At 54.1% G+C, this 24232-nt stretch overlaps 1 protein-coding gene and 1 long non-coding RNA gene across 2 annotated transcripts in view; both read left to right on the forward strand.

Moving 5' to 3' along the window:
• Positions 1-22548, forward strand: part of LOC137465776 (zinc finger protein 420-like) — a 135637-nt gene extending 113089 nt beyond the window's left edge. The window contains exon 3 of the mRNA XM_068177798.1: positions 21673-22548. Within this exon, the coding sequence (XP_068033899.1) occupies positions 21673-22425 (753 nt within the window). The 3' untranslated portion in view covers positions 22426-22548. The remainder of the gene's footprint in view (positions 1-21672) is intronic.
• LOC137465777 (uncharacterized) lies at positions 5918-7008 on the forward strand. The gene is made up of 3 exons (XR_010994830.1): positions 5918-6089; positions 6436-6553; positions 6931-7008. It is a non-coding gene; the product is annotated as an uncharacterized lncRNA (long non-coding RNA).
• Positions 22549-24232: the final 1684 nt, after the last annotated feature.

Raw genomic sequence — 24232 nt, forward strand, 5'->3', positions numbered from 1 at the left:
TCAGGTTTTCTGATGATGCCGGTGACTCTTTAGAGATTGTCATCACAGCCCCTGAGCAGCTGCCAGCAGCCACGAGCTCATCAGAGCGAGCTCCCGGCGGCCAGGACGAGATCAGCCCCCATGGCCCTGTGCCGGCCCATCCCTCTTCTCCTCAGGAGACACCAGCCAGAGCTGTCGGCGGTGTCCTGCCCAAGGTCTGGGCAGGACTTTTCTGTCGACGACGGGAACTTCTGGACTCTGTGCGGACTTGGCTGAACCAGAGGATGGAGGCCATCCAAAGGGAGCAGTGGTGGATGGCAAGGAGCACAGAGTGCCATCCTGGATGTTCTCTGTGTGTGTGGGCCAGACCAGGAGGACATGATCCAGAGTCTGCAGGGCTTCCTGGAGGAACACACAGTGCCACTGGTCCAGGGCACCATCGACATCATTGTGAGACACTGCAGCTCAGGGGCCCAGAGTCTGCTGCACTCCCACGCTGCCGCAGATGAGGATGACAGCCCAGCAGCCCGCAGCTGCTCCAGCAGCTCCAGTTCCATCTTCTCCAGCTCCCCCAGCCTCTCCAGACCCAACAGCCACAGTTCCCCCAGCTTCTCGAGCCCAAACAACCCCAACTCCTCCAGCCCTAACAGCCCCAGACCCAGCTCTTGGACTCTACCCAGCAGCCCTCAAGTGCCCACAGAGGAAGAAGAGGAAGCTGCCACAACGGAGGCCACCCCCAGCAGGGGTCAAAGCCATCCCCCAGTTGTGCCGGTGTCCCCAGAGCAGGACTAGCCCCAGGATGAGGCAGGTCCCTCTGATCCATCTGTCCAGAGCACCAGCCTCAGACCCTCTGGTCCCACCCAAGGCAGGCACTGCTTGCCTGGGTGGCCCCGGCGGTCCCTAAAGAGAAAGGCCTCAAACTCTCCCCACCCCAGCAGTAGAACTAGCAAGGCTCTTCAACTCCTTATTTTTAGAAAAATAAATAAATTGTTGTTATTTCCCCCACACAGTCTCTGCGCTCTGCTTCCTCAGCCTTCCCCTTGTGCCCCACCGTGGGTGGCACCCCTGTCCTGTGGGGCACCAGCCTTGCGCCCAGGGCCATATGGGCAGCTTAATTGTCTTCAAGGCCAATCTTGCCTAAGAAGAAGATGCCTGGACTTTCATTCGTCTCAATGTCAATTCCACTCTTGGAGTTTTTCCCAGCTTTGTCCTTCCCAAGGCCTTTTGTGCGAAAATATCTCAATACTCCATCCTGGATCTTATGAACATCTGCGAACAGCTGTTTTGTGATGCTAATTACATATCACTTTCCCCTATTACTTTTTAACAAATATTTTCTAAAATATCGATATAGTTACAATTATTGGCACAAATCATATTCATTTATCACATCTCTATCTGGCTTTGTTTGAAGGTGTAGGCTCAAAGCAAACTCCCTTAGCTCCTCCCTGAGCCCTGGACAAGAGGAGGATGAAACCAGATGTTCCCGCACTAGAAGTTGTGGTAGCTTGTTTATTCAACAGTATAAAATCTGGGCCCTCTCGCGGCAAAGTTGGCGGCCTCGCCTGAGGGTGGGCGAACCACATAGGAATTCCCAGTTACTGGGAGTGCTTCTCCAATCCCTTGGTGTGACAGGGCATCCCCAGCTGACGTGTGTGTCGGGACAATGGTCAAGTATTAGGGTAACTGGTGATGTATTTTTCTGAATCCCTACAGGCAATCTTTTCTAGTAATAATCAGGTGCATTGCTTAGCTTATCCTTTTGTATTTCTGTGCTGCTTTGCCCTACAGTCAATGACACTTCTTCCTTAAGCTGGGGTGGGTGTCTTTGGTGCTGACCCCGCCAGCAAGCCATTCCCTTCAGAATTGGACTCGGTGGATCCCTTCCAACACAGAACATTCTGTGATTCTGTGATCACTTCTACAAAGTTTGCTCGGAATGAGTTTCAGCTAAAACACTTGGAATTATTTGCTGAAATTAGAGTTGGTAGATGTGACACGCGGAGCCAGACCCTAAAACTCAGAGACAGAGTGAGTTTTAAAGTAGGTATGTTTATTCGGCCGGACGCATGTGGGACATTTCCCAAATACTTGCATACCCCTTGCTTACACACGTGTTCTTTTATCCCCTGGAGTGTTACATATGCATTAAGTTTCCCCATGGGTCATTTCCTGGCTCCCCTCCCTCTCCGCTCTGTATGCTAATCAGCTTGTCGGTCCTCTGCGCCTGCGCAGCTGTCTCTGGTGGTCGTCCCAGGCTTCGGGGGTCGTAAAAGGGATGAAGTAAAGAATGGTCTTCTTCAGGCTGACTTTTCGACCCCACTGCTTTGCACATGCCCATTGATTCCTTGGCCACGGTCCAAGCCAGGGGCCAGGATCCATCTGTTTCCAGAACATAAGGGGCCTCATTTTTCAGTTGTCTTTACACCCTGTATCCTGTTTTCCATATACATTCCTTCTCCTTATCAGGTCTCTCCTTGCTGCTCTGCACGTAGTCTCTTCCTTTCCCATAGGCCAGGATACGGTATATTCTCACGTAACCTAAGGATGTGGCCCTAAGCAATATCCATTATTTTATATGCCTATATTCAATATTCAATACCTTCTAATTTCTATGATTAATATCTTCTACTTCTAACCCCATGTTTCAGATGGAACTCTTGCTGGTAAACAATGAAGGGAGAGAACAGCTTCATGTGGGTTTTTGGGGCGTTGCCCCAATTTTGTGGGTTCCTCCCTCCATTTTGGGATTTCACACCTCCGTTTTGGGGGTCTCCACCCAGCGATTTTGGCTTCCACTCCTTCCACTTTGGGGTCCCCCTTTAATTTTGTGCACCCCATCCCCATGTTCCACACATGCCCAGCGGCCCCAGTGTGCACTGAATGGCCAGCAAGGGACTGGGGAATGCTGGGACCCACAGTGATGTCAGTCATCCCTCCTGGTTACACATAGGACTCCTCGGCCCTTTTTGGGGTGCCCTGGAGTGCCAAGGACACGGGGAGGAAATGTCTTTGCTGCCATGCTGGGCAGGATCTTGCTTGGCCCATTATGGCCTCATGTCCCCTGTCTCTCATTGTCCTCTGACAGCCCCTGTGTCCCTGCACCCCTCTCAAGAGCAGGACTTTGGTGCCAGCACCCCCAGGCTCCAAATCCCCGCGTTGGCTCTGTCCCTATGGTATCCCCACGCGGCCGTTGCGCCGGGGCCGTTGTGGCGACAGCCGGCGAGCGGCGCCATGGCGGAGCTGCCGCTGCCCGCCGGGCTCAGAGCCAGCGCCTTCCCCGCCAAGCTGTGGCGCCTGGCGAACAGCCCCCGCGTCCGCTCCGTGCGCTGGGACAGCCGGGCCCGGGGGCTGCTCATCCACCGCTCCCTCTTCGAGCGGGAGCTGCTCAGCCCGGGCGACGCCCGGGGCCCGGCCCCGCACACCTTCAGGGCCACGCAGTTCCGCAGCTTCGTGCGCCAGCTCTACCGCTACGGCTTCCGCAGGGTGCCGGGCCGGGTTGGCTCAGCTGCGCCGGGCGATGCCGGGGCTTGGCTCCACTACGGCAACCCCTGCTTTCGCCGCGACCGCCCCGACCTCCTGCTCCGCATCAGGCGCCGGAGCGCGGCCAACAGGCAGCGGCCGGCGGCGGGGCGGGAGGGCCGCAGGCGCCCGCCCCGCGGCTCCCAGCAGCTCCCCGGGGCGCGGCCGCTGCCGCACGGGCGGGACGGGCGCAGTCGCTTCCAGCCGCTCTCCAGGGAGCGGCCGCCGCTGCCGCCCGGGCGCCCGCCCAGCGGCTTCCTGCTGCTGCACAGGGAGCGGACGCTGCCGGACGGGCGGGAGCTGCGCAGCCCCCGGCCTGGCCGCTTCCAGCCGCCCCCCGGGCAGCGGCCGCTGCTCGCCCGGCGCCCGCCCTGCGGCTTCCACCTGCTGCACAGGGACCGGCCGGTGCCGGCCCGGCGGGAGGGGCCGAGCCGCTTCCAGGAGCTCTATGGGGAGCGGCCGCCGCCCGCCGAGCGAGAGCTGCTACGGATCCCGCCCTGCGGCTTCTTCGGTTTCTACGGGGAGCCGCTGCTGCCGCTCGGGCGGGAGGGGCCTCGCAGCCGCTTCCAGCAGCTCTACGGGGGACAGCTGCCTCCGATCGACCGGGAGGTGCTCAGAATCCAGCCCTGCAGCTTCCAGCAGCTCCACAGGGAGCAGCAGCCCCCAGCCTACGACCCGCGAGGTAGGAAAAGAGTTGTAGCCTTGCTTTTCCCCAAAAGGTCATGAAAAGTGACTGTTTGGAGTATTTTTCCACAAGGCTCTGTCATTCTCGGCCCAAAATTCTCAAGATTATTTAGAAGGGGCACCTAGAAAGGCAAAAGATTCTCTGCCTGGTTTTCCTGCCTGCTTCCTGTGATGGTTGATCCAAGGCAACAACAGAGATCTGTGTCCCAGAGCCACATTGTGGAGTGTGACCAATGTCTTTGGATTCTTGCAGCCACCTCGGGCACTTCAGCCCCCAGCGCTCCACCTGGCAGTGCAGGTTGTGCAGCATCGACGGCCTCCGGCTCAGCCTGGAATGCACCTGGTGAAGAGCAATTGCCACCAGGGGATCTTGGCTTTGCCGTCGAGCAAATGATCCGGGAGATCAGGAGATCCCTGCCTGAAAGGTCTCCCTCTGCTCAGGTAACCCATTGGAGGGGAATGGAAGAGGCTGGGCTGAGAGCTTTTGAACGCTGTTACATGGAGAGGGAGAGTAACCGTCTCCTTGATGCGATTCCAGCAAAATACTGAATGATCTTTAGTTTTCTTTTTTTTCTATTGTTCTTTCAAGGGCAACATGAATGTTGCCCCTGAGTCTTCAGGAGGGGAGCCTGTGAACCGGGCTGCAGCAGAGGAAACTTCATCTGGCACCGAGAGCTGCGAGAACAGTTCCCCAGAGCCCGAGGAGCCTGGTAAGGACAGAGCCCCCATTGGTTTAGAGAGGTGTGAGATGGCTGCTCTGAGCCTGCCTCTGGCAGGAAGGGAGACGAGAAGAGTTGAGTTCTTGTCTGCAGGGTTGGTGCTCCCTGGTGCCTTTAGTTCAAAGGCACATGCACAACCTGCCCAAGCCCTGCCCTCCATGCTTCGCCCGAGGCTTGGGCACTGAGTCCTCTGCTGTGGCAAGAGAGCAGGGAATAAACCTGACCTTGTGGGAGTTGTGCCACCAAGCTGGGTGTCCCAGTCTGGTTCATACCTCAGCCCCCAGCAGCCTTCAGCCATTTCAGTGAGGACTGTGGTCTCTCTGTCACTGGGACTGTCTGTGTTTCAAGCTCTCGTGGGTGCCATTTGCACTGTGGGTGCTGAGACTTTATTAGGATACTTAAATACAAAGTTCTGTTTTGAAAACTTGGAAGGATCCCTGTTCTTTATAGAGCAGGCTTCAAATTGCCAAGTGAGAGTCTGCCTTTCAGGCCGTCTTTTAATGTCCCTGATAGAAGGACAATTGGTGCTCAAGGGGCGCTTGAACAAGGGCCAGTATTGTCTCAGTGTTCCCTTTGCTTCCCAGATCCCGTGTGATCAACTTGTCCAGGAGGGCTGCCCTGTGTGCCAGGAAGAGACAGAGGGAGAGCCTGTGACCATTGGGCAGGTAGAATTCCTCTGTCTCTAGTTATATTTATAGATGTGTATAGCTATATTTATTGATATATGTTGTTGTCTTTATAGATTTATGTAGTTATATTTATCCATCTACATAGAAAGAGATTTGTCTAGTTAATTTATTTTTAGTTTTAGGTGTATATATTTATATTTTTCGATGTGCAGTTGTAGTTGTAGATGTCCATAGTTTCATTTATACATGTGCATGGTTACATTTACATATATATGGTTATATTTGTAGATAGGCATATTTATATTGATATATGGGGGTTTAGTTACATAGATTGATATCTGTATAGGTGTAGGCCTCTTTTTAACCTCTTCCCCTGCTCTGCTTCCTCCCTCACCTCTTGCTTTTCCCCCGTGCCCCCTGTGTCCCCTCTCCCTTTGCTGGGTCCGAGCTGGCGGCCGGGCCGGGCGGAGCAGCAGTTCCAGCCCCGGGTGTCCCTGGAGCGGTGGGAGCTGCCGGTGGCCCCAGGCACTGTCCCCTGAGGAGCTGCTGAAGGACGGTGAGACTGAGGGGGCTGAGGGGGCGGTGACGCTGAAGGGACGGTGACCCTGAGGTGCTGCTGGGGCTGAGGGCTGTGGGGCAGCCGAGGGTGATGGTGGCACTGAGGTGACAGGGAAGTGGCACAGGCCGAGGGGTGGCGGGTCTAGGGGGACGGGATGGGTCAGAAGGGACTGAGGGGCTGAGAGGACTGTGAGGGGCTGAAGAAACTGAAGGGGGCTGGGGGTTTGCCAAGAGCATGGCGGGGCTGAGGGGATGGAGGGGGCCGGCAGGGAGCACAGAGGGCTCCGGGACTGCAGCTCTGCCAGGCCTTGGAACCAGTTGCAGAGCCTCCGCTTTTGCCACAGCCGCAGTGGAGACCTTGAGGACAGCCGGAGACTGACGGGAGCCAGCAGGGAGAAGCAGAAGGCCAGCAGCAAGAGCAGGGAACAGGGACCTGCTGCTGCCACGCTGGAGAGAGCCCGGGTGAGGCCCCAGGGCCGGGGAGGCAGGGTGGGGCTGAGGGTGGCGTGGGCTGTGGCCGTGGGCACTGCCCGGCGGGGCAGCAGCGGGCCCTGCCCGTGCTGGGGCTGCTCAGCGCAGCTGCCCCGGCCGGCACAGGGGCTGTCCTTGGGCAAGGCAGCTGTGCCGGCAGGGCCCGGGAGCTGTGCCGGCTGTGCCGGGCTGCCGGGGCTGCGGGACAGTCCCGCCGCGGCTGTGCTCACCACAGCCTGGCCCGCTCGGCTGCTTTTTCTTTCTAACCCTCCTGGGGAGGCTCTGAGATCTTCCCTTCCCTGATGGAAGTGCAGCTGCTGCCAAGGAAAACGTCCCCATACTGACTCAGTGCTCCCTTTGCTTCCCAGCTGTGCCATCTGCCGTCCCTGTCCAGGAGAGCTGCTCTGCACGGGAGGAAGAGCCCGAGGGAGAGGCTTTGAAGATGGGGCAGCAGCAAGAGCAGGGAACGGGTTTTATAAGTTAAAGTAAATAATTTGTCTGATCCTTTAGGGATTGATAAAAAGAATTTTATTGATTACAGCAAGCAATGACAAGCAAACAGCGCTGGGTGCAGCTGGGGAGTCAGTGCTCCGCCAAGGCTCACACCGCTTCCCTTTTCCCACGGTCCTTTATTCTCCCCCTTCTTCCGCGTGCCTTGTGGCTTTTCCGGGAGTACTCTGGGCGTGCGCCTCCAGTTGCTAGGGGGTCGCCGTCTGCTCTCTGGTGGTCGTCTGGATGAAGGCTCTCCTCCTCTTCCTCACTGGGGGTTTATGACCCTGTAACAATCTTTCCATAGATGGTTACACATCTCCCGACCCTAGTTGTACAATCAACTTAAGGAGTCAGCATATCCTCGGGTTTCCTGTTATTCACAAAAAACCTCTTCCTTTGCCTGAGTTCCTGTTTAATGATGAACAAAGAGACTTCTCTTATCTATTACAAGGGGTCTGGAACACAAGTCCTGTGAGGAATGCCTGAGGGAGCTGGAGTTGTTTATCCTGGAGAAGACTCAGAGGTGACCTTATCACTCTCCACACTCCCTGAAAGGTGGTTGCAGTCAGGTGGGGGTCGGTCTCTCTCCTCACAGCAACTGACAGGACCAGAGGACAGTGTCTTAAGCTGCACCAAGGGAAATTTAGGTTTTATATTAGGAACAAAGTTTTTTATGGAAAGGGTAATAAATTACTGGAACTGTCTGTCCAGGAAGGTGGTGGAGTCACCACCATGGGATGTGTTTAAAAAAAGACTGGATGTGGCACTCAGTGCCATGGTTTAGCTGAGGTGGTGTTAGGGCATGGGCTGGACTTGATGACCTAAAAGGTCTCTTCCAACCCAGCAATTCTGTGATTCTGTGATTTTGTCACAGACCAGGTTGTGACATCATATAGTTGGCTGTGACATCCCTGGTTTATTGTGTGACATCACAGAGCAGGCTGTGACATCAGAGCATGCCTGTATGACATCAGAGAGCAGAGCAAGCTGTGAGGTCAAAGAGTGTGCTGTGACGTTATAGGGTGGCTGTGTTCCATCACTGAAGGTGTTGTGACATCACAGGGTGGGTCTGTGAGCCCACAGAGGTGCTGTGTGACATGCTAAGTGAGTTCTGCCATCACAGAGCAGGCTGTGACATCACAGAGCAGGCTGTGACATCACAGAGGAGATTGTGATGTCACAAAGTCGGCTGTGACATTACAGGCTGGTTGTGTGACATCACAGAATGGGCTGTGAGGCCGCAGAGAAGACTCTGCCATCATAGGAAAGGGCTCTGTGACATCACAGAGCAGCTGTGTGATGTCACAGAGAAGGCTGACACAATACAGAGTGGGTTGTGCCATCACAGAGCTGACTGAGAAATCACAGAGCAGGCTGTGACATCACAGCGAGGCTGCATAACATCACAGAGGTAGAGCTGTGCCATCATAGAGCTGGCTGTGACATCACAGGCTGGGCTGTGACATCTCAGGGCAGATTTTGTGACATCACAGAGCAGACTGGGACCTCAAAGAGCAGGCTGTGACATCACAGTGCAGCTGTGTGACATCACAGGGGTGTGTGACATCACAGGGGCTGTGTGAGGTCACTGGGGAGGTCACTCCACCCCAGCTCCCCCTCCCAGTTCCCCCAGAGAAGTCCAACGCTGCTCGTGCACAGCGGGGTCCCCTGTCCCCCCGGGTCTCCCCGCCCCCGGCGCCGCAGCCTCCCCCAGAGGATGTTCCACGAGTTCGACCCCAGAGCCTGACACGGGGACGGGGGCTGGGGCTGTGGGGGGTGGGACAGGGGGACAGGAACCCCCGGCAGCGTCCCCGTGTCCCCGAGGGCCAGAGCCTGGGCCAGGGCTCCTTCACCCTGTTACCAATGAGGTCTTGAGAGTGCTGAAAACATCCCCAGCAAGGGATCAGCAAAAACCAGATTTAATATTAAGCAACAGCACCACAAAGTTCCTTGGCAAGAGTCACTCTGCTCCTGACTGGACACTTCAGGCACACCAAGGAAACAAAGCAACAACAAAACCAAACAAAATCCAGGCAATCAAATCAGAAATTAACCGAGAACTGTCTGTGTGTGTGTGTGTGTGTGTGTGTGTGTGTGACAAAAGGGCAGTGAGGGCAAGGTGTGAAAAATGCATATTTTATGATTGGCTTTTGTCACAAATATTAAAACAAATATTATATGTGCAGTGATAGAAAGTTATGCTGTATTAATTCTCTTAAGTAGTGTGTTAAATGTAGTTCTAGGTTATAACACAATGTTAAAATAGAAACTCTGCAATGTCAGATATTTTTACTAGCTCAAGAAAAGGGATAAGATAATCAAGAAACTTCGCACAGAAATAAGAGCGACAAGACACATAAAGAGTTACTGCCTCCTCATCAGAAAAGACAAACATTCTTCCACCTTCTCTCCATCTTTATGGAACCACTAGGATTAAGGGGAAGAAGTTGACAACAACCAGAAAAATTCTTAATTTGCAAGGAATTTATGCATCAGTATGAGATATATGAATATGCAACAGGCTGTTGCTGTTAAGGGTTATTCCTTTGTTCACAAGGCATGTTTTTGGCAGCTTAGTGCCCAAAAACATCCGGACATCTATAATTCTTTACTTTTTATTGTCTTGTAATTGTCCTAATCCTCATTGTCCAAATTTTTATTACTCTAATTTTACTGCTATTTTTATAACTATTTTATTACTAATAAACTTTTAAAACTAAAAAAACCCCAAATGATTGGCTTTTTTCACACTATCAAGCCACCCCCCCACTTCACACCCAGCCTCCTGCTTCTCAAAACCTACCTTTACCCCCTCCAATGATCCCTGCCCCTTCTCTATCTCCTCAGGGAATCTCCATGCCATTTTTACCCCCTCCAACAACCCCACTCCCCCATATATATCCACTCCTTGGTGCTTTTTCCCCGTTGCCTCCTACCCCCACTAACATACAACTTGCTTCACCTGTAAGTCACAATACAACACCTTTCCCTGAGAAAAAACCTCTGGATATATCCTCCAACCTAACAACTGAGCCCTCCCAACGTGATAACAAAGAATTAGTGAGCCAGTCAAATAAGCCTTCAGATGCTGCCCCTTACTGTAATACCAGATCAAAAAGTGGTGTAAGACCAGAGGTAAATCCTGACAGGCTGCTTCCCCTGAGGGAAGTTCCACTAGGTGTGCGGTAGGAGGAATAGGTGTTATAAATGTACCCCTGACAGCTTCTGAAGCAAGAATATATAAGAAAGAGCTAGTTGGTTTAATAGAAGATCCAACTGGCACCGCACAGCAAATAGATCAGTTCCTGGGTCCCAATATACACACCTGGGAAGAGCTGCATCCTATTAGGAACATCCTCTTCTCCCCAGAGGAGATTCACCATCTAACCCACTGGTTTGAGGCCTTCCCCACGAGAAGGGAGACAGCCCAAACTGTGACAAAAGTTCTCTTAGAAGAACTTATTCCGAGATACGGGCTAGTAAATTTTATTGATTCAGACCGTGGCCCCCACTCTACATCCAGTGTTCTGCAACAAGTCCTCGGGGCCCTGGGAATGAAGTGGGAGTTACACACCCCTTGGCACCCTCAGAGTTCTGGGAGGGTCGAGAGGGTAAATCAAACCTTAAAGAATATTTTAACAAAATTGGTCTTAGAAACCCAATGGAATTGGGTCAAATGTTTACCACTAGCCCTATGACGAATAAGAACGAGACCCAGAACAGATCTAGGGGTCTCTCCTTGTGAAATGTTGTTTGGGCTGCCTTTCTTGCTTACCCCATACAGTACTGGGGAACATCAAGAGGGGGGGGTGACCATGCAAAAATGTATAGAAACAGTAACAACAACCCTGGAAGAACTAAGGAAAAAGGGCTACCTTCCTCAAACTTCCCCACTGGACTGTAAAATACATGGTACTAACCCAGGAGACTGGGTGTTGATTAAATCATGGAAAAACCCTCCACTAACTGCTCGCTTTGAAGGCCCCTTCCAGGCACTGCTTGCAGCAAACACCACAGTGAGAACAAAGGAGCAGGGCTGGACTCATGCAAGTCGAGTGAAGGGTCCAGTACAACCCCCAGCTGAGGCAAGCGAATGGACTATAGCCAGCAGAGACGATAAAGACTTGAAGTTGGTCCTGAGGAAAGCACCAAAAGAAGTGCAGCCCTGAACACAACCCCCCCACAGGAAACCTCTACATTGTTATCTGTATATCCTTAAAGTTCGCTAATGTTTGTTATAGTTCTAGGATAAATTTAAGTTTTGTTTAGCTAAGAATTGACAATCAGAATAACATCTCAGTTTCCAGTACTGCTCCATAGAGCACTCCCCTTGCAACCCTCATTGGGACCAAATTGAGGGAAGGGAGTTGGTGAGATAAGGGTCATGGCAGAATGTCTCCAGAAGGAGGGAAAACCAGAGGTGGGAGGCAAGACTGGATCAGGAACTACCTCTGGGAAAGACTCTCAGGGCACTGAGAAAAGCCCTGTGGATCGAGAGGTGAGGAGGCCAGCCCGTACCAGACTCCCACTGGTAGCAATGCTGCTACTCATCCACTTCGGAGGAAGTGGAGGAAACACTTGTGAGAAGTGTTACTATCCCTTGTGTAGAGGAGATACAGTAAGTGCATTCATCAGAGTGCACACCAACATGAATCCCAAATGTATCGACCACTCCCAGTTAACAACCTGTAAAGAGGATAATGAAATATATTGGCTGGCTAAAACTATTGCAAACCCAAGTCAGAGGATCTCAGGAGAGTGCCCCATGAAAGAAAGATGGGTATGTTTTGAACAAGAAAGTAAAACCAACTTAGAGGATACATTCAAGGAGAAAGAAGTGCAATTGAAAGGACAAAGGGATAGGGAGGGACAAATAAATGGTAAGAATCTTTTTATCGATATGGTGGAAAAGATTACAAAAGAATTTAATTTGACTGATTGTTGGGTGTGCAAGGGGACACACTTAAAATTTGTCCATAGGATGGTATCAGTTTGGGTCCCCTAGACATTTTAAAATGGATTACATGAATAAAAAGTATGGTAGTACCCAAAAGAAGGGAAGGAGAGTGGAAGCTCAAATCCACAATAATAGGGGAAGAGTGTTCCCTATATATCAAGAAAAGGGAAAATGTATACTATAGAAGCAGGAGAAACACCATGTGAAAGATATCTAGCAGCAAATGACACACACACCCCAGGTGGATCCCAGAAACCCCCCATTCATATTGGTCAATAGAAAAAACTGAAAGTAGATGTGTATACAGTGAAAAACTGTTTGAATGCTTAGGAGATTATATTAACCCATTCTGGGCAATAGAAACCCTATCCAAATATTTGAAACATACAACAAATCAAGATTCAAATTTCTGGGATGCACCTAAAAGTTTTTTTTAGGTCTGTGGTAACACGGCATATGTGAAGTTACTGGGAGGGTGGACCAGGAGTTGCACAATTGGAGCAGTAAAACCATCCTTTTTCTTACTGCTTAAGGATGTGAAATCACACTTGGGAGTCCCAGTATATGATGATCTGGCCAGAAAGAAAAGGAGTTTATTTGGCGGAACCCAAAATTGGAACAATGAAATTTGGACCCCACAAAAGATTATCGATACTTATGGGCCGGCTACCTGGGCCCAAGGTGGATGCTGGGGGTACAGAAGCCCAGTATACATGCTCAATCGAATAATCCGTTTACAAGCAGTACTTGAAATAATGTCCAATCAAACAACTCTGACCATTGATCTCTTGAGCCAGCAGCAACCACAAACATGATCACTAATTTACCAAATTCGATTGGCAGTGGACTACCTCCTCGCAGAGGAAGGAGGGATCTGTGGGAAATTTAACATTTCAGAATGCTGCCTAGAAATCAATGACCACAGTCATGTAATTAAAAACATTACTCAAAATATTAGGAAACTAACCTATGCTGGAATGCAAAAATGGACCCCCTTTTTGGAGACCCTGATTGGCGGGACAACTTGTTCACCTGGAACGGTAAATGGTGGAAGAAATTGGTCTTCTTTGTAGTGTGTGCACTAGTAAGTGTAATATTTCTACCATGTGCAATTCCATGTCTAGTCCTGATAGTACCCAGCATTGGCCAAGGCAGCATCATGCTGCAAGGTAACGTAGAAGGGAAAAATGGCAAAAAAGTAATGCTAATAAAAGAACAGAGTGATCAGAATGCCAGAGATATGCTTGAACAGTATGAGAAACTGAGAAAATTAGAAATTGGACTTTAAAAGGTTGATGCAGGCTAGAAGACCGATCAAATCGTTAGAGGGGGAATTGTTAAACTAGGTTAGAAACTATTGTAAAATAGTTGATCGCTGTTGAGCGTGTACTGTTGGTTTGGTTATGGTAAAAGGGGTTTGAAGGGTAGTTAGAAGAAATACGGTACTCCACGTACCGTATTACACCTAAGTAAAGTGCAGCCCCCCCCAAGGGAAAGGAGCCAGCCTGGACTGAACTGCCACGGGCCAATCGAGCGCCTTAAACCTTCATGCAAATGAGGGATCCAAAAAGAAACCGATCCAAAGGGACAAAAAACAGGATAAAAAGGGGGCTTCTGACCCACGGAACCTGTGCTGCTCCACCTGGAACGTCGGGGACGTCGCTGCTCAGAAGACCCAGCGCCGGCGCTGCAGCATCCTTGAGGGGAGCGCTCCTGCTCAGCCCGCGGGCCTCCATGCTTTAGGCCTTTCTTTTTTTATTACATTAAATGCTGAAATCATTTTTCGTACCGGGAATGTTTCTAGCAAGTATGCTTGTGTTAAAGTGCCTGCTTGGATGGCAATGAACACAGGATGAGGACACCTGTACAGATCTGCCAACGATCAGCACTCACCGTCTGAAGGCAGTGAGGGCCGGGGCCAAGACTGAAGATGATGATAAAAAAGGACTAAAACCACAACCAAGGAATACACATGCTCTAAAAGGGTGGAACCGAGGAGGGGGAGCCACTCTAAACAGTTCTTGGAATATGTAAACTAGTTTGGGAAAAAAGTTTACTATGCATAAGGGTCTATGAATATGCAACAGGCTGATGGAATGGAAAAGGTATTTAACGGGAATCTCCGGAGATAAGTGTGCTCCTGGTTCAGTGCCAAGATGCACCCGGCCGTAACAACCTTTGCTCTATGGTCCTTGTCTCCTATCGTCCTGTATTAAAATGTTTAAATTTTCACAGGAGAGTGAGCGTGTTTTTCACAGCCCCGAGCAGAGAGCTCTGCCCGGGGGCTCCCGGGAAAGGCGGCGGCGCTCGGCAGCGGCCCCAGCCCGCGGGAATTCCCCCGCACCGGGACAAAATCCTGCCCCGAAGGAGGCACTTGGAACGCCCGCCTGCGGCTCTCCCTGCCCCAAAGATCCCGGCAGCGGCCCCGCTGTCGCAGCTGCGGCTCTGGAGCAGGGAGGCTCCGCGGGACCCCCGGGCTGTGCCCCCTCCCAGGCCGTGCCCGCCCCGGTGCTGATGTTCCGCCCGGGCTCTCTCGCTGCTCCCGGCTCCCGCAGTCCCGCCGTGACCGGGCACCGACCGCCCGACGCCGCAGGGCCCCGAGCCCCTGCCCAGCAAAGGGTCGGTGTCCATCGCCGGCCCTTGCCGGGGGCTCCGGCCATTGCCCGGCCCCGGCACAACCTGCAGCTCCCAGCGCAGCTCCCCCGAGCCGGGCACTGCGGCTTCCGAACGAGGCAGAATATTCAGCTCCCGGAATCTCTGTTAGCTCTGCTGACATGTGCAAAACCAGCTGCTGCTGAGGCAATCCCAGCTCCGACTGAAGCCTTCCCACCCAAAATGCTGCCTTCGGTTCGGACACACCATTAAGAAATCCAAGAGCAAACTGAAAGCTGATTAGAGAATCTTGGAAAATCACATCCGAGAGCATTTTGTGATAAAATCACAAATGTTAACAGAAGCTGAGAAAGTCAACAATGTTAGAAAACAAGCTTCCAACACTGGGACTAGAAGAGCTCGGGCAATCCATTTGAATGGAATGAGCCCTCTCTTTCTGACATGTGAGCAATGCCATGGAATTTCCCAAACCAGGGAAATGGGGAGCCCTGGCAGCAGCGGCTTCACACGCAGCAATGACACAGAACAGGGCAGGGCAAGAGGCTGACAAAATTCTAACTTCTACTTGCAATGAAGAACCTGTTTCTACTATAGCCACTATTAATATAGAGTCAAAAAGACTAAAAATACTAGTAATAACAACTGTACCATTAATAGCAGAAATAGAGATCATTGAAATAATAATGGTAATGAAAACCCTACCATACTTATACGAGGTTTGCATGGCCAGGTTTTGGTAAGGGAGGGGCTCTAGGAGCACCTTCTGTGAGAGCAGCTGCTCCTCCATGTCCCACAGAGTCAATTCCAGCCCACTCCAGGATGGACCAGCCACCAGCCAAGGCTGGGTCAGTAAGAAATTGTGGTAATGCCTTTGGGATAAGAGATTTAAGAAATCAAAAACTGGTGATCGTGTAGTTGTAACTGTGAGCAGGGAAGAGCAGGGTGAGAACATGTGAGAGGAACAGCTCTGCACACCCCAGGGCAGGGCAGAAGGGGCAGGAGCTGCTTCAGGTGCTGGAGCTGATTGCCCTGAGATTGCCTGGTGCAGTCCCTGGTGAGGCAGCTGGGCCCCTGCAGCCCATGGAGGGCACGGAGAGCAGAGATGCACCTGCAGTGCCTGGAGGAGCCCGTGCCGGAGCAGGGGGATGCCTGAGCGGAGCTGTGACCCCACGAGAAACCTGTGCTGGAGCAGGGACCTGGCAGAGACCTGCAAACCCCTGGAGAGAGGAGCCCACGCTGGAGCAGGGTCCTGCTAGGACCTGTGAGCCCATGGAAGAGCGAGCCACGCTGCAGCAGTTTGTGAAGAACTGCTGTCCCTGAGATGAACTCACCTTGGAGAAGTTCATGGAGAAGTGTCTCGGGGAGGGACCCCAGCACAGCAGGGGAACGACTCCTCTCCCCGAGCAGCAGGAGAAACAAGAGGTGATGACCTGACCAGAACCCCCATTCCCTGTCTCCCTGCACCCACTGGGGGAGGAGGTAGAGCTGGGAAGGAGGGAGGGATGGGCAGAAGGGGTTTTTAAAGCTTTATTTTACTTCTCACTATCCTGCCCTGATCTGGATAGCAATAAGTTCCACTAATATCTCTGATTTCGAAAATGTTTTGCCCATGATGGCATTTGCTGAGTGATCTGCCCCAGTCCTTAACTCAACCCATGAAGCCTTCCTTCTGTTTTCTCTCTCCTGGCCATCTCTGGAGGGGAGTGAGAGAGCAGCTTTGGTGGGTGCCTGGCATCCAGCCAGGGTGAAGAGACAACACTTCCTTTCCTTCATTCTTTCTTTCTTTCCAGAGGTCACGGTGCAGAGGTTGAGTGGGGCTTTGATGGAGGGAGTGAAGGTGGTGGGGAGTGGTGGGGACAGGAGCCACAGGGACGTGGGACAGGCATCAGAGGGGCCCGGGCAGCTGGCAGGGGGCAAGGCCTGTCCCCCTGGCCCAGCAGCAGCCCCGTGCCCTGCCCAAGGCGCTCCCAGCAGAGGCTGGGCCCCAGAGGCAGGGGGAGAGCCCAGTCCCGGGGGCGGCGTTTCTGCCCCGACCCCCGTCCAGCCCAGCCTGCCCCGTGTGCGCAGTGACCGCTGGCACGGGCTGCACTGGACACTGTGACCTGCTGGGGACACTGAGAGCTGCCCCGCTGGGACACTGCCCTTGGCACTTCACAGGCACAAACAGACCCCAGCCAGCACCGCCCCTGGTCATGTCCCAGGCACCGGAGAGCATCACAGCCAGCCCCGCTCCTGGTGATGTCCCAGGCACCAGAGCACATCCCAGCCCCGCTCCTGGTGATGTCCCAGGCACCAGAGCACATCCCAGCCCCGCTCCTGGTGATGTCCCAGGCACCAGAGCACATCCCAGCCCCGCTCCTGGTGATGTCCCAGGCACCAGAGCACATCCCAGCCCCGCTCCTGGTGATGTCCCAGGCACCAGAGCACGTCCCAGCCCCGCTCCTGGTGATGTCCCAGGCACCAGAGCACATCCCAGCCCCGCTCCTGGTGATGTCCCAGGCACCAGAGCACATCCCGGTCCCGCTCCTGGTGATGTCCCAGGCCCTACGAGTATCCCAGGTGTGGGAAGAGCTCCTCACACAGCCCAGCCTTGACCCAACACCAACAGAGGCACCACCAAGGGCAACCCTGTGACTGCCCCCAGTGTGGGAAGAGCTCCGTGCGCTGCTCCAGCTCCATCCCCCACAGGAGGATCCGTGCTGGATGATCCCCAGTGAGCCCCGGTGGGCAGAGCCCCGGTGATCCGTGGTGCCGCTGATCCGTGTTGGGAAGACACCTGGCTGGGGGCTCCACATCCTCCTGGCTCCCCTTGGCCTGGATTTTTCTTTTCATTTCTCTTTGCCCTTTCAAACCCTCAAAAGCAGGTAAAAATAAAGACGTTGAGCTAAGACAAGGATGGGGACATGGGGGTCTTGCAGGGAATGTGGGGGATGCTGGGTTCGAGGGACCGGAGGGTTCCTGGGAGGGCCCTGGGGGCTGCTCAGGGCTTTGGGGACACCAGGCTGAGCGGCTCCGGTTGCACTGGGAGACCCTGGTGGAGGTTCTGGGGAAGCTGGTCAAGGACCCCCTGTCCTGTCCCCATTCCTGGTCCCATTCCCAGTCCCTGTCCCCAGTCCTGGTTCCTGTCCCCATTCCCTGTCCCTGTCCCCATTCTCTGCTCCTATTCTCAGTCCTATTCCTGGTCTCTGTCCCCATTCCTGGTCCCATTCCCATTCCCTGTCCCCATTCCCGGTCCCTGTCCCCATTCCCGGTCCCTGTCCCCATTCCCATTCCCTGTCCCCATTCCCGGTCCCTGTCCCCATTCCCATTCCCTGTCCCCATTCCCGGTCCCTGTCCCCATTCCCATTCCCTGTCCCCATTCCCGGTCCCTGTCCCCTCTCACCGACGCCGCCGCCATCGCTCCAGCCCCCCCGGCCCTCACGTGACCGAGCAAACCCCGCGCTGCTCCCGCCGTATTTGCATAGCCCCGCCCCTTGGTCTGGCCCCGCCCCCGCCGGCTGCAGCCGCGTCCGGGCGCTGTTTGCTCCCAGTTCCCTCCCAGTGCTCCCAGTGAGGCGGTACTGGGAGGGAGAGCGCTCCCAGCTCCTTCCCGGTGCTCTCACCATCGTTCCCAGTGCTCCCAGTAAGAGCGGGTACTGGGAGGGAGAGCGCTCCCAGCTCCTTCCCGGTGCTCTCACCATCGTTCCCAGTGCTCCCAGTAAGAGCGGTACTGGGAGGGAGAGCGCTCCCAGCTCCTTCCCGGTGCTCTAACCATCGTTCCCAGTGCTCCCAGTAAGGCGGTACTGGGAGGGAGAGCGCTCCCAGCTCCTTCCCGGTGCTCTAACCATCGTTCCCAGTGCTCCCAGTAAGAGCGGTACTGGGAGGGAGAGCGCTCCCAGTTCCTTCCCGGTGCTCTCACCATCGTTCCCAGTGCTCCCAGTAAGAACGGTACTGGGAGGGAGAGCGCTCCCAGTTCCTTCCCGGTGCTCTCACCATCGTTCCCAGTGCTCCCAGTAGCGCTGCCAGTGCCGGGCGGGGCGGGGCCGCTTTGGAACCCCCCCAGGGCAGAGCGCGGCTGCTTTTGGGTGTCGGCACCGCCCGGGCCGGGCTGGGAACGGAGGAGGAGCGGGAGGGAGAAGAGGGAGAGAGGAGGGAGAAAAGGAAAGGGAAAAAGAGGAGCGGGAGGAAAAGAAGGACCAGGAGGAAGAGGAGCGGGAGGAGGGACAGCGGAGGAGCGGGAGGAGGAGCAGCCCCAGCCCCAACCCCACGCGTTTCCCCCGCTCGGGCCGCGGCTCCTGCGGCTCCGCCAGCATCGCCCCCCCAGAACCGCAGGGGAGCGGGGAGGGGGAGCTCGCCCCAAATCCATCGGGGGTTCTCCGGCAGGGTTGTTTGGCAGGGCAGGGGATGTTTGGGTCTTGCAGGACCCCAAAGCTGAGCCGGAAATGGCCCTGCAGGGACCTTGGGGGGTGCCAGGTGGCGATCACCCGGTACCGGCAGGCAGAGGAGGGATATCAGATATGAGAAGGTCGGAGACCGCCCAGCCCCGAGCACCCTCAGCGCTGAGAGGGACACAGAGCCCCTGGTCCCCAGCCCTGCACAAGCATTCCCTGAGGCCAGAGGGATGGAGACCCCCCGAGCATCCCCCAGGGTGAAGGGACAGAGACTCCGAGCATCCCCTGGGCTGAGAGGGACAGAGACTGCCCCGAGCACCCCCTGGCAAAGGGTGAGAGGGAGGGAGACCCCCCAGGCATTCCCTGGGGTGAGAACAATGGAGACCCCCTGGAGAATGGCCTGGGGTGACAGGGATAGGGACACCCACTGGAGAATGGCCTGGGGTGACAGGGACAACCCCCCAAGCCCCTCCCAAGCATCACCCAGGGCGAGTGGCACAGAGACGCCTCGAGCATCCCCTGGGGACCGGACAAAAAAAACTTGAGTTTTTTGAGTTTTTAAGCAGAGATAAGAAATCAAACTTAACTCTGCATAAAATACTTGACGGATATTTGATTTTCCCACAAGTCACTTGTGATGGAAACGCAAACAAATCCCAAACATGAATAAACTGACAATAGAAGCAATTCTGTGGCAATTCCAAGTTTCATCGGTTCCTGCACAGCTCCAGCTCAGCTGCTGGCAGGTTCTGATAAAAGAAAAGTGAAAATTTGTCCCAATACAGATTTTTAAAAGGAAGGCAAATCTATGTGCAGCTGTCACAAAGGAGACAGGGACGAAGAAAATAATGATTCTCACATTTGGCAAAGCCCCCAAGCCTGTGAATTCGGGAGTTATTTGGGAATTTAGACACTTGAGCTGGGCTTCTGGTAGGACTTTAATAGCCTTGTGTTCCTCACCTTGTGGTGAATGATCCTTGTCAGTCTCGCTGGTATCATTTGCTCCCTTTCCTGCAGTGATTTTAACAAACTTTTCTAGGGAGGACAACAAAATATTTTCTTTACACTGGCCACCCACAATAGCCATTTTCCTCATAAATTCTCCCAAAAGTCGCACAGAAGAAGCTGCATTGAAGTTTTCAAGAGATCCTCCAGAATGAGCCAGAACCTCCTGAGAGGAGGGAACCATGCTGTTGTCAAAGGCACTCGGGGTCAGACATCAGTGCCCTGAACTCACTGTGCCAAAATAATGTCTCATTCTGGTTAATAAAATTGTTAGAGAGATGCCTCTGCCCCAATTAAGGTGCTAACGAGACCAAATCCAAAGTGGATTTTATTGAACAGTAAATGTGAGGTAGAGGGAGAGATGGAAGAAAGAGAAAAGGGGGGAGAGCAAGGGAGTGACAGGGACAGAGACCTCCCCTGAGGTGGAGCAAGTGTGACATTGTCCCCTGTGTGCGTGGCCTTCCCAGGGTGGGGGTTTTACACCTGAGCCAGTTTGGGAAAGGGGGGTGGTGTTCACCCCCCACCCCGAGCAGGGATTGCCTCACTGTTTCAGGGTGCAATGTAAGATGTAACCCAAAGTATGTTTTCAGTCACCATCTTCATAAACTGTGATAAACAGGTGGGGCAGTGTTCTTTATCTCTTCCATGGCTCAGCCCTGATAACGCCCTCCAGGGGCTATCTTCTGTTAATGGGCCATTGAGTGCCACTGCAGGACTGATAAAATTACATCATCCCATTGTGGGATGCTCCGCCCAGGGGGCGGAACCAAGCATTCCTACCTGGATATAATCTCACCCTTGCAACACCAGGACCACCTTGCCTACTGGATTCCCAGAGGACAAGAGCTCCGTAACCACCACTGGACCTTCAGAGGAAGACCAGACCCTTCTACAGGATCACCGCTTTGACAGAATCACGTTCATCACTCCAACAGGACTGCAGACACCATTTCATCCGACGGCTACCACCACCCTGACCAACGGGGTGTCAGGTTAAATCCTGACTCTGTCAATCTAAGCCAGTGTTTCTATATCATTGCCTTGATCTTAATATTCTTACTAAATTGTAATTCTGGCTTAGACTCTCCCCCTGGTTTGCCTTCAAACCAGTATAAAACTCATTGTGCTCATCCCTTGTTTTTCTCCCAAAACAGAATTTCCTATCTCCAAACCTTCACCAGATGGAGGAGGTAGCTGCGAGGAAGAAGAAGGAGGCCTGGCACCCCCGGGCAGCTGAGGAGGAAGTCAGTGCCCCTTTCCCCGTCTCTCCTGCTCCATCTCCCAGCCCAGCGTGGCTCCCGGCTGCAGGACAACGATGCTGTCGACGCCGTCCTGCCAGGGACGCACTGGGGGGATTCTCTTCCCCTTCCCTCTGGCATGGAGGCAAATCCCATCCTCTCCTTGTCCTTCCTCCCCCAGGGTAGGAGCTGAGGATGGAAACCAGGGAGGACAAATCCCCGCGGCAGAACCTTGTGGAAGAGGCTGTTTTGAGCAACTCCATGGCGCAGAAATCCAACAGGGAGGAAAAGCCCCGGAGATCCCGCAGGAGGAGGGGCTGCAAACCCAACCCAGGGTGCTCTGAGGAGGAAAGACCCACCCTGTGCCAGGAAGGTGGACAGAGCTTCAGCCAGAGCTCAGAGCTGGTGGTGCATGAGCAGGTTCATGATGGGGAGAAGCCCTACAAGTGCTTGGAGTGTGGGAAGAGCTTCAGGAGGAGTTTCAACCTGATCTGCCACCAGATGATCCACACCGAGGCATGGCCCTACAAGTGTGGGGAGTGTGGGAAGGGCTTCAGCTGCAGCTCTGCCCTCGTCATCCACCAACGCATCCACACGGGGGAGAGGCCCTACGAGTGTCCCGAGTGTCAGAAGAGTTTTCAGACCAGCTCCAGTCTCCTCCGTCACCAGCGGATCCACACCGGGGAGAGGCCCTATGAGTGTGGGGAATGTGGGATGACCTTCAGCCAGAGCTCCAGCCTGATCTGCCACCAGAGGATCCACACCAGGGAACGGCCCTATGAGTGTGGGGAATGTGGGAAGAGCTTCCGCCAGAAGTCCCACTTGATCAGCCACCAGAGGATCCACACTGGAGAAAGGCCATACAAGTGTGGGGAATGTGGCAAGGGCTTCAGCCAGAAGTCCCAACTGATCATCCATCAAATGATCCACACTGGAGAGAGGCCATACGAGTGTCCCGCGTGTGAGAAGAGGTTTCCAACCAGCTCCCAACTCCTCCTGCACCAGCGCATTCACACAGAGGACAGGCCCTTCCACTGCCCCGACTGCAGGAAGGGCTTCAAGCACAGCTCCACCCTTGTCAAGCACCGGCACATCCACACCGGGGAGAGGCCCTACACGTGTCCCCAGTGTGGGAAGAGCTTCACCCAGAGCTCTCACTTGACCAGACACCAACGGAGGCACCAGTAAGGAAAGCTCTGTGAGTGCCCGGACTGCAGGAAGAGCTTTGTGCACTGCTCCAGCTTCATCCCCCATGGGAGAACCCATGTTGGGAAGAGCCCTGGTGATCCATGTTCCCTGTGATGCATGCTGGGAAGAGATCTTTTCCTGCCCTTGCCAATGACATGGTGTGGGATCAAAGAACATGAGGGTCTGGCATGGCCCTGTCATTACATTCACTCCCACCTCAGGTCATTGCCAGGGGCAGGAAAGGGACTCTCTCTCTCTCTCTCTCTGTCCCCGAGGAGAAGGGTGTCCTTTCCAGGCAGGAGGAAATACATGGCCAGGAAGAGCCAGTCAGTTGTGATGTAGTCTTCCCTGTAAATAGTTTTTCTTATCCCTTCTGTTATCAGTATTTTTTCTGTTCCTGTTTGTTCCTTGTCTCGTTGCTGTTCCCAGTAAATTGTTCTCCTCCCAGCCCAGGATCTTTGCCTTTTGTGCTTTCCATGGGAGGCGGGAGGGCAGTGAGCGGCAGCACGGTTTTTAGGGGGAGCAGGAAATTGGGGAATCCCATTCCTGAACCCCGGCCCTTGGAAACCGAGCGTCCCAGCTGGTCCCAGCCCTGGTGGCCATGGCAACAGCCTTGGGAGCGGGTCCCTGGCTGGGGCTGTGGGAACCTCTTCACTCTGGTGCTCAGGGACAGGATTGGAGGGAGCAGCTGCAGCTGAGTCAGGGCAGGCTGAGGTTGGATCTCAGGAAAAGGTTTTTGCCCAGGAGCTGCTGGGGCACTGCCCAGGCTCCCCAGGGAAGGGTCACAGCTCCAGGGCTCTCTGAGCTCCAGCAGCGTTTGGACACCGCTGCCAGGCCCAGGCTGGCATTGTTGGGGTGTCCTGTGCAGGGCCAGCAGTTGGACTCGAGGATCCTGATGGGTCCCTCCCAGCTCAGCCAGTTCTGTGGTTCTGGGATCCCATGGCCCTGGGGATGGGACTGCCAATGGTTGCCATGGCAACGGGCTCTGGCTCCAGGCCTGAGCTGGTGTCCATGGCAACCACCCCTGGCATGGGGTCTCCATGGAGCTGCCCAGGGACGGACCATAGCAACAGGGGCTGGTGATGGTTGTCATGGAAACTGACCATAGCAACAGGGGCTGGTGATGGTTGCCATGGAAACTGACCATAGCAACAGGGGCTGGTGATGGTTGCCATGGAAACTGACCATAGCAACAGGGGCTGGTGATGGTTGCCATGGAAACAGAGTATGGCAACAGGGGGCTGGTGATGGTTGCCATGGAAACTGACCATAGCAACAGGGGCTGGTGATGGTTGCCATGGAAACTGACCACAGCAACAGGGGTTCCTGGTGATGGTTGCCTGCTAAGGATCAGATTTGTCACAGGCACTCAGAGGGGTTCCATGGGGAATTTCCAAGAGTCTCCAGGCTGTTCAAGAGCTGGAATGTCACAGGCAGAGACAGGGGCTCCATGGAGACCTCCCAGGGGTTTCTGGGGATGGTAAAGAGCTGTGTGGTCAGAGGCAGTCACAGCCATCCCATGGTGACATCCCAGGGGACATTGGGCTGCAAAGGCACCGATCTGTCACAGGCACTCACGGGGGCTCCACAGTGACATCCCAGGAGTCCCCAGGCTGACAAAGAGCCGGGATGTCACGGGCACTCACAGGGGTTCCTGTCGTGGGCAGAGTGGGAGCTTCAGGCAAAAGCTTTATTTCCTTACTGGAGAAACTCCTGCTGAGTCATGAGGTGGAGAAATGTCCCCCAACAGCCACCATAGATCCTGAAAGCCCTGCAGCACCCCAGAATTCTAGACTTCTAGAATTCC

This window comes from Anomalospiza imberbis, unplaced genomic scaffold, assembly GCF_031753505.1.
Source record: "Anomalospiza imberbis isolate Cuckoo-Finch-1a 21T00152 unplaced genomic scaffold, ASM3175350v1 scaffold_109, whole genome shotgun sequence".
In the NCBI taxonomy this organism is placed as follows: domain Eukaryota; kingdom Metazoa; phylum Chordata; class Aves; order Passeriformes; family Viduidae; genus Anomalospiza; species Anomalospiza imberbis.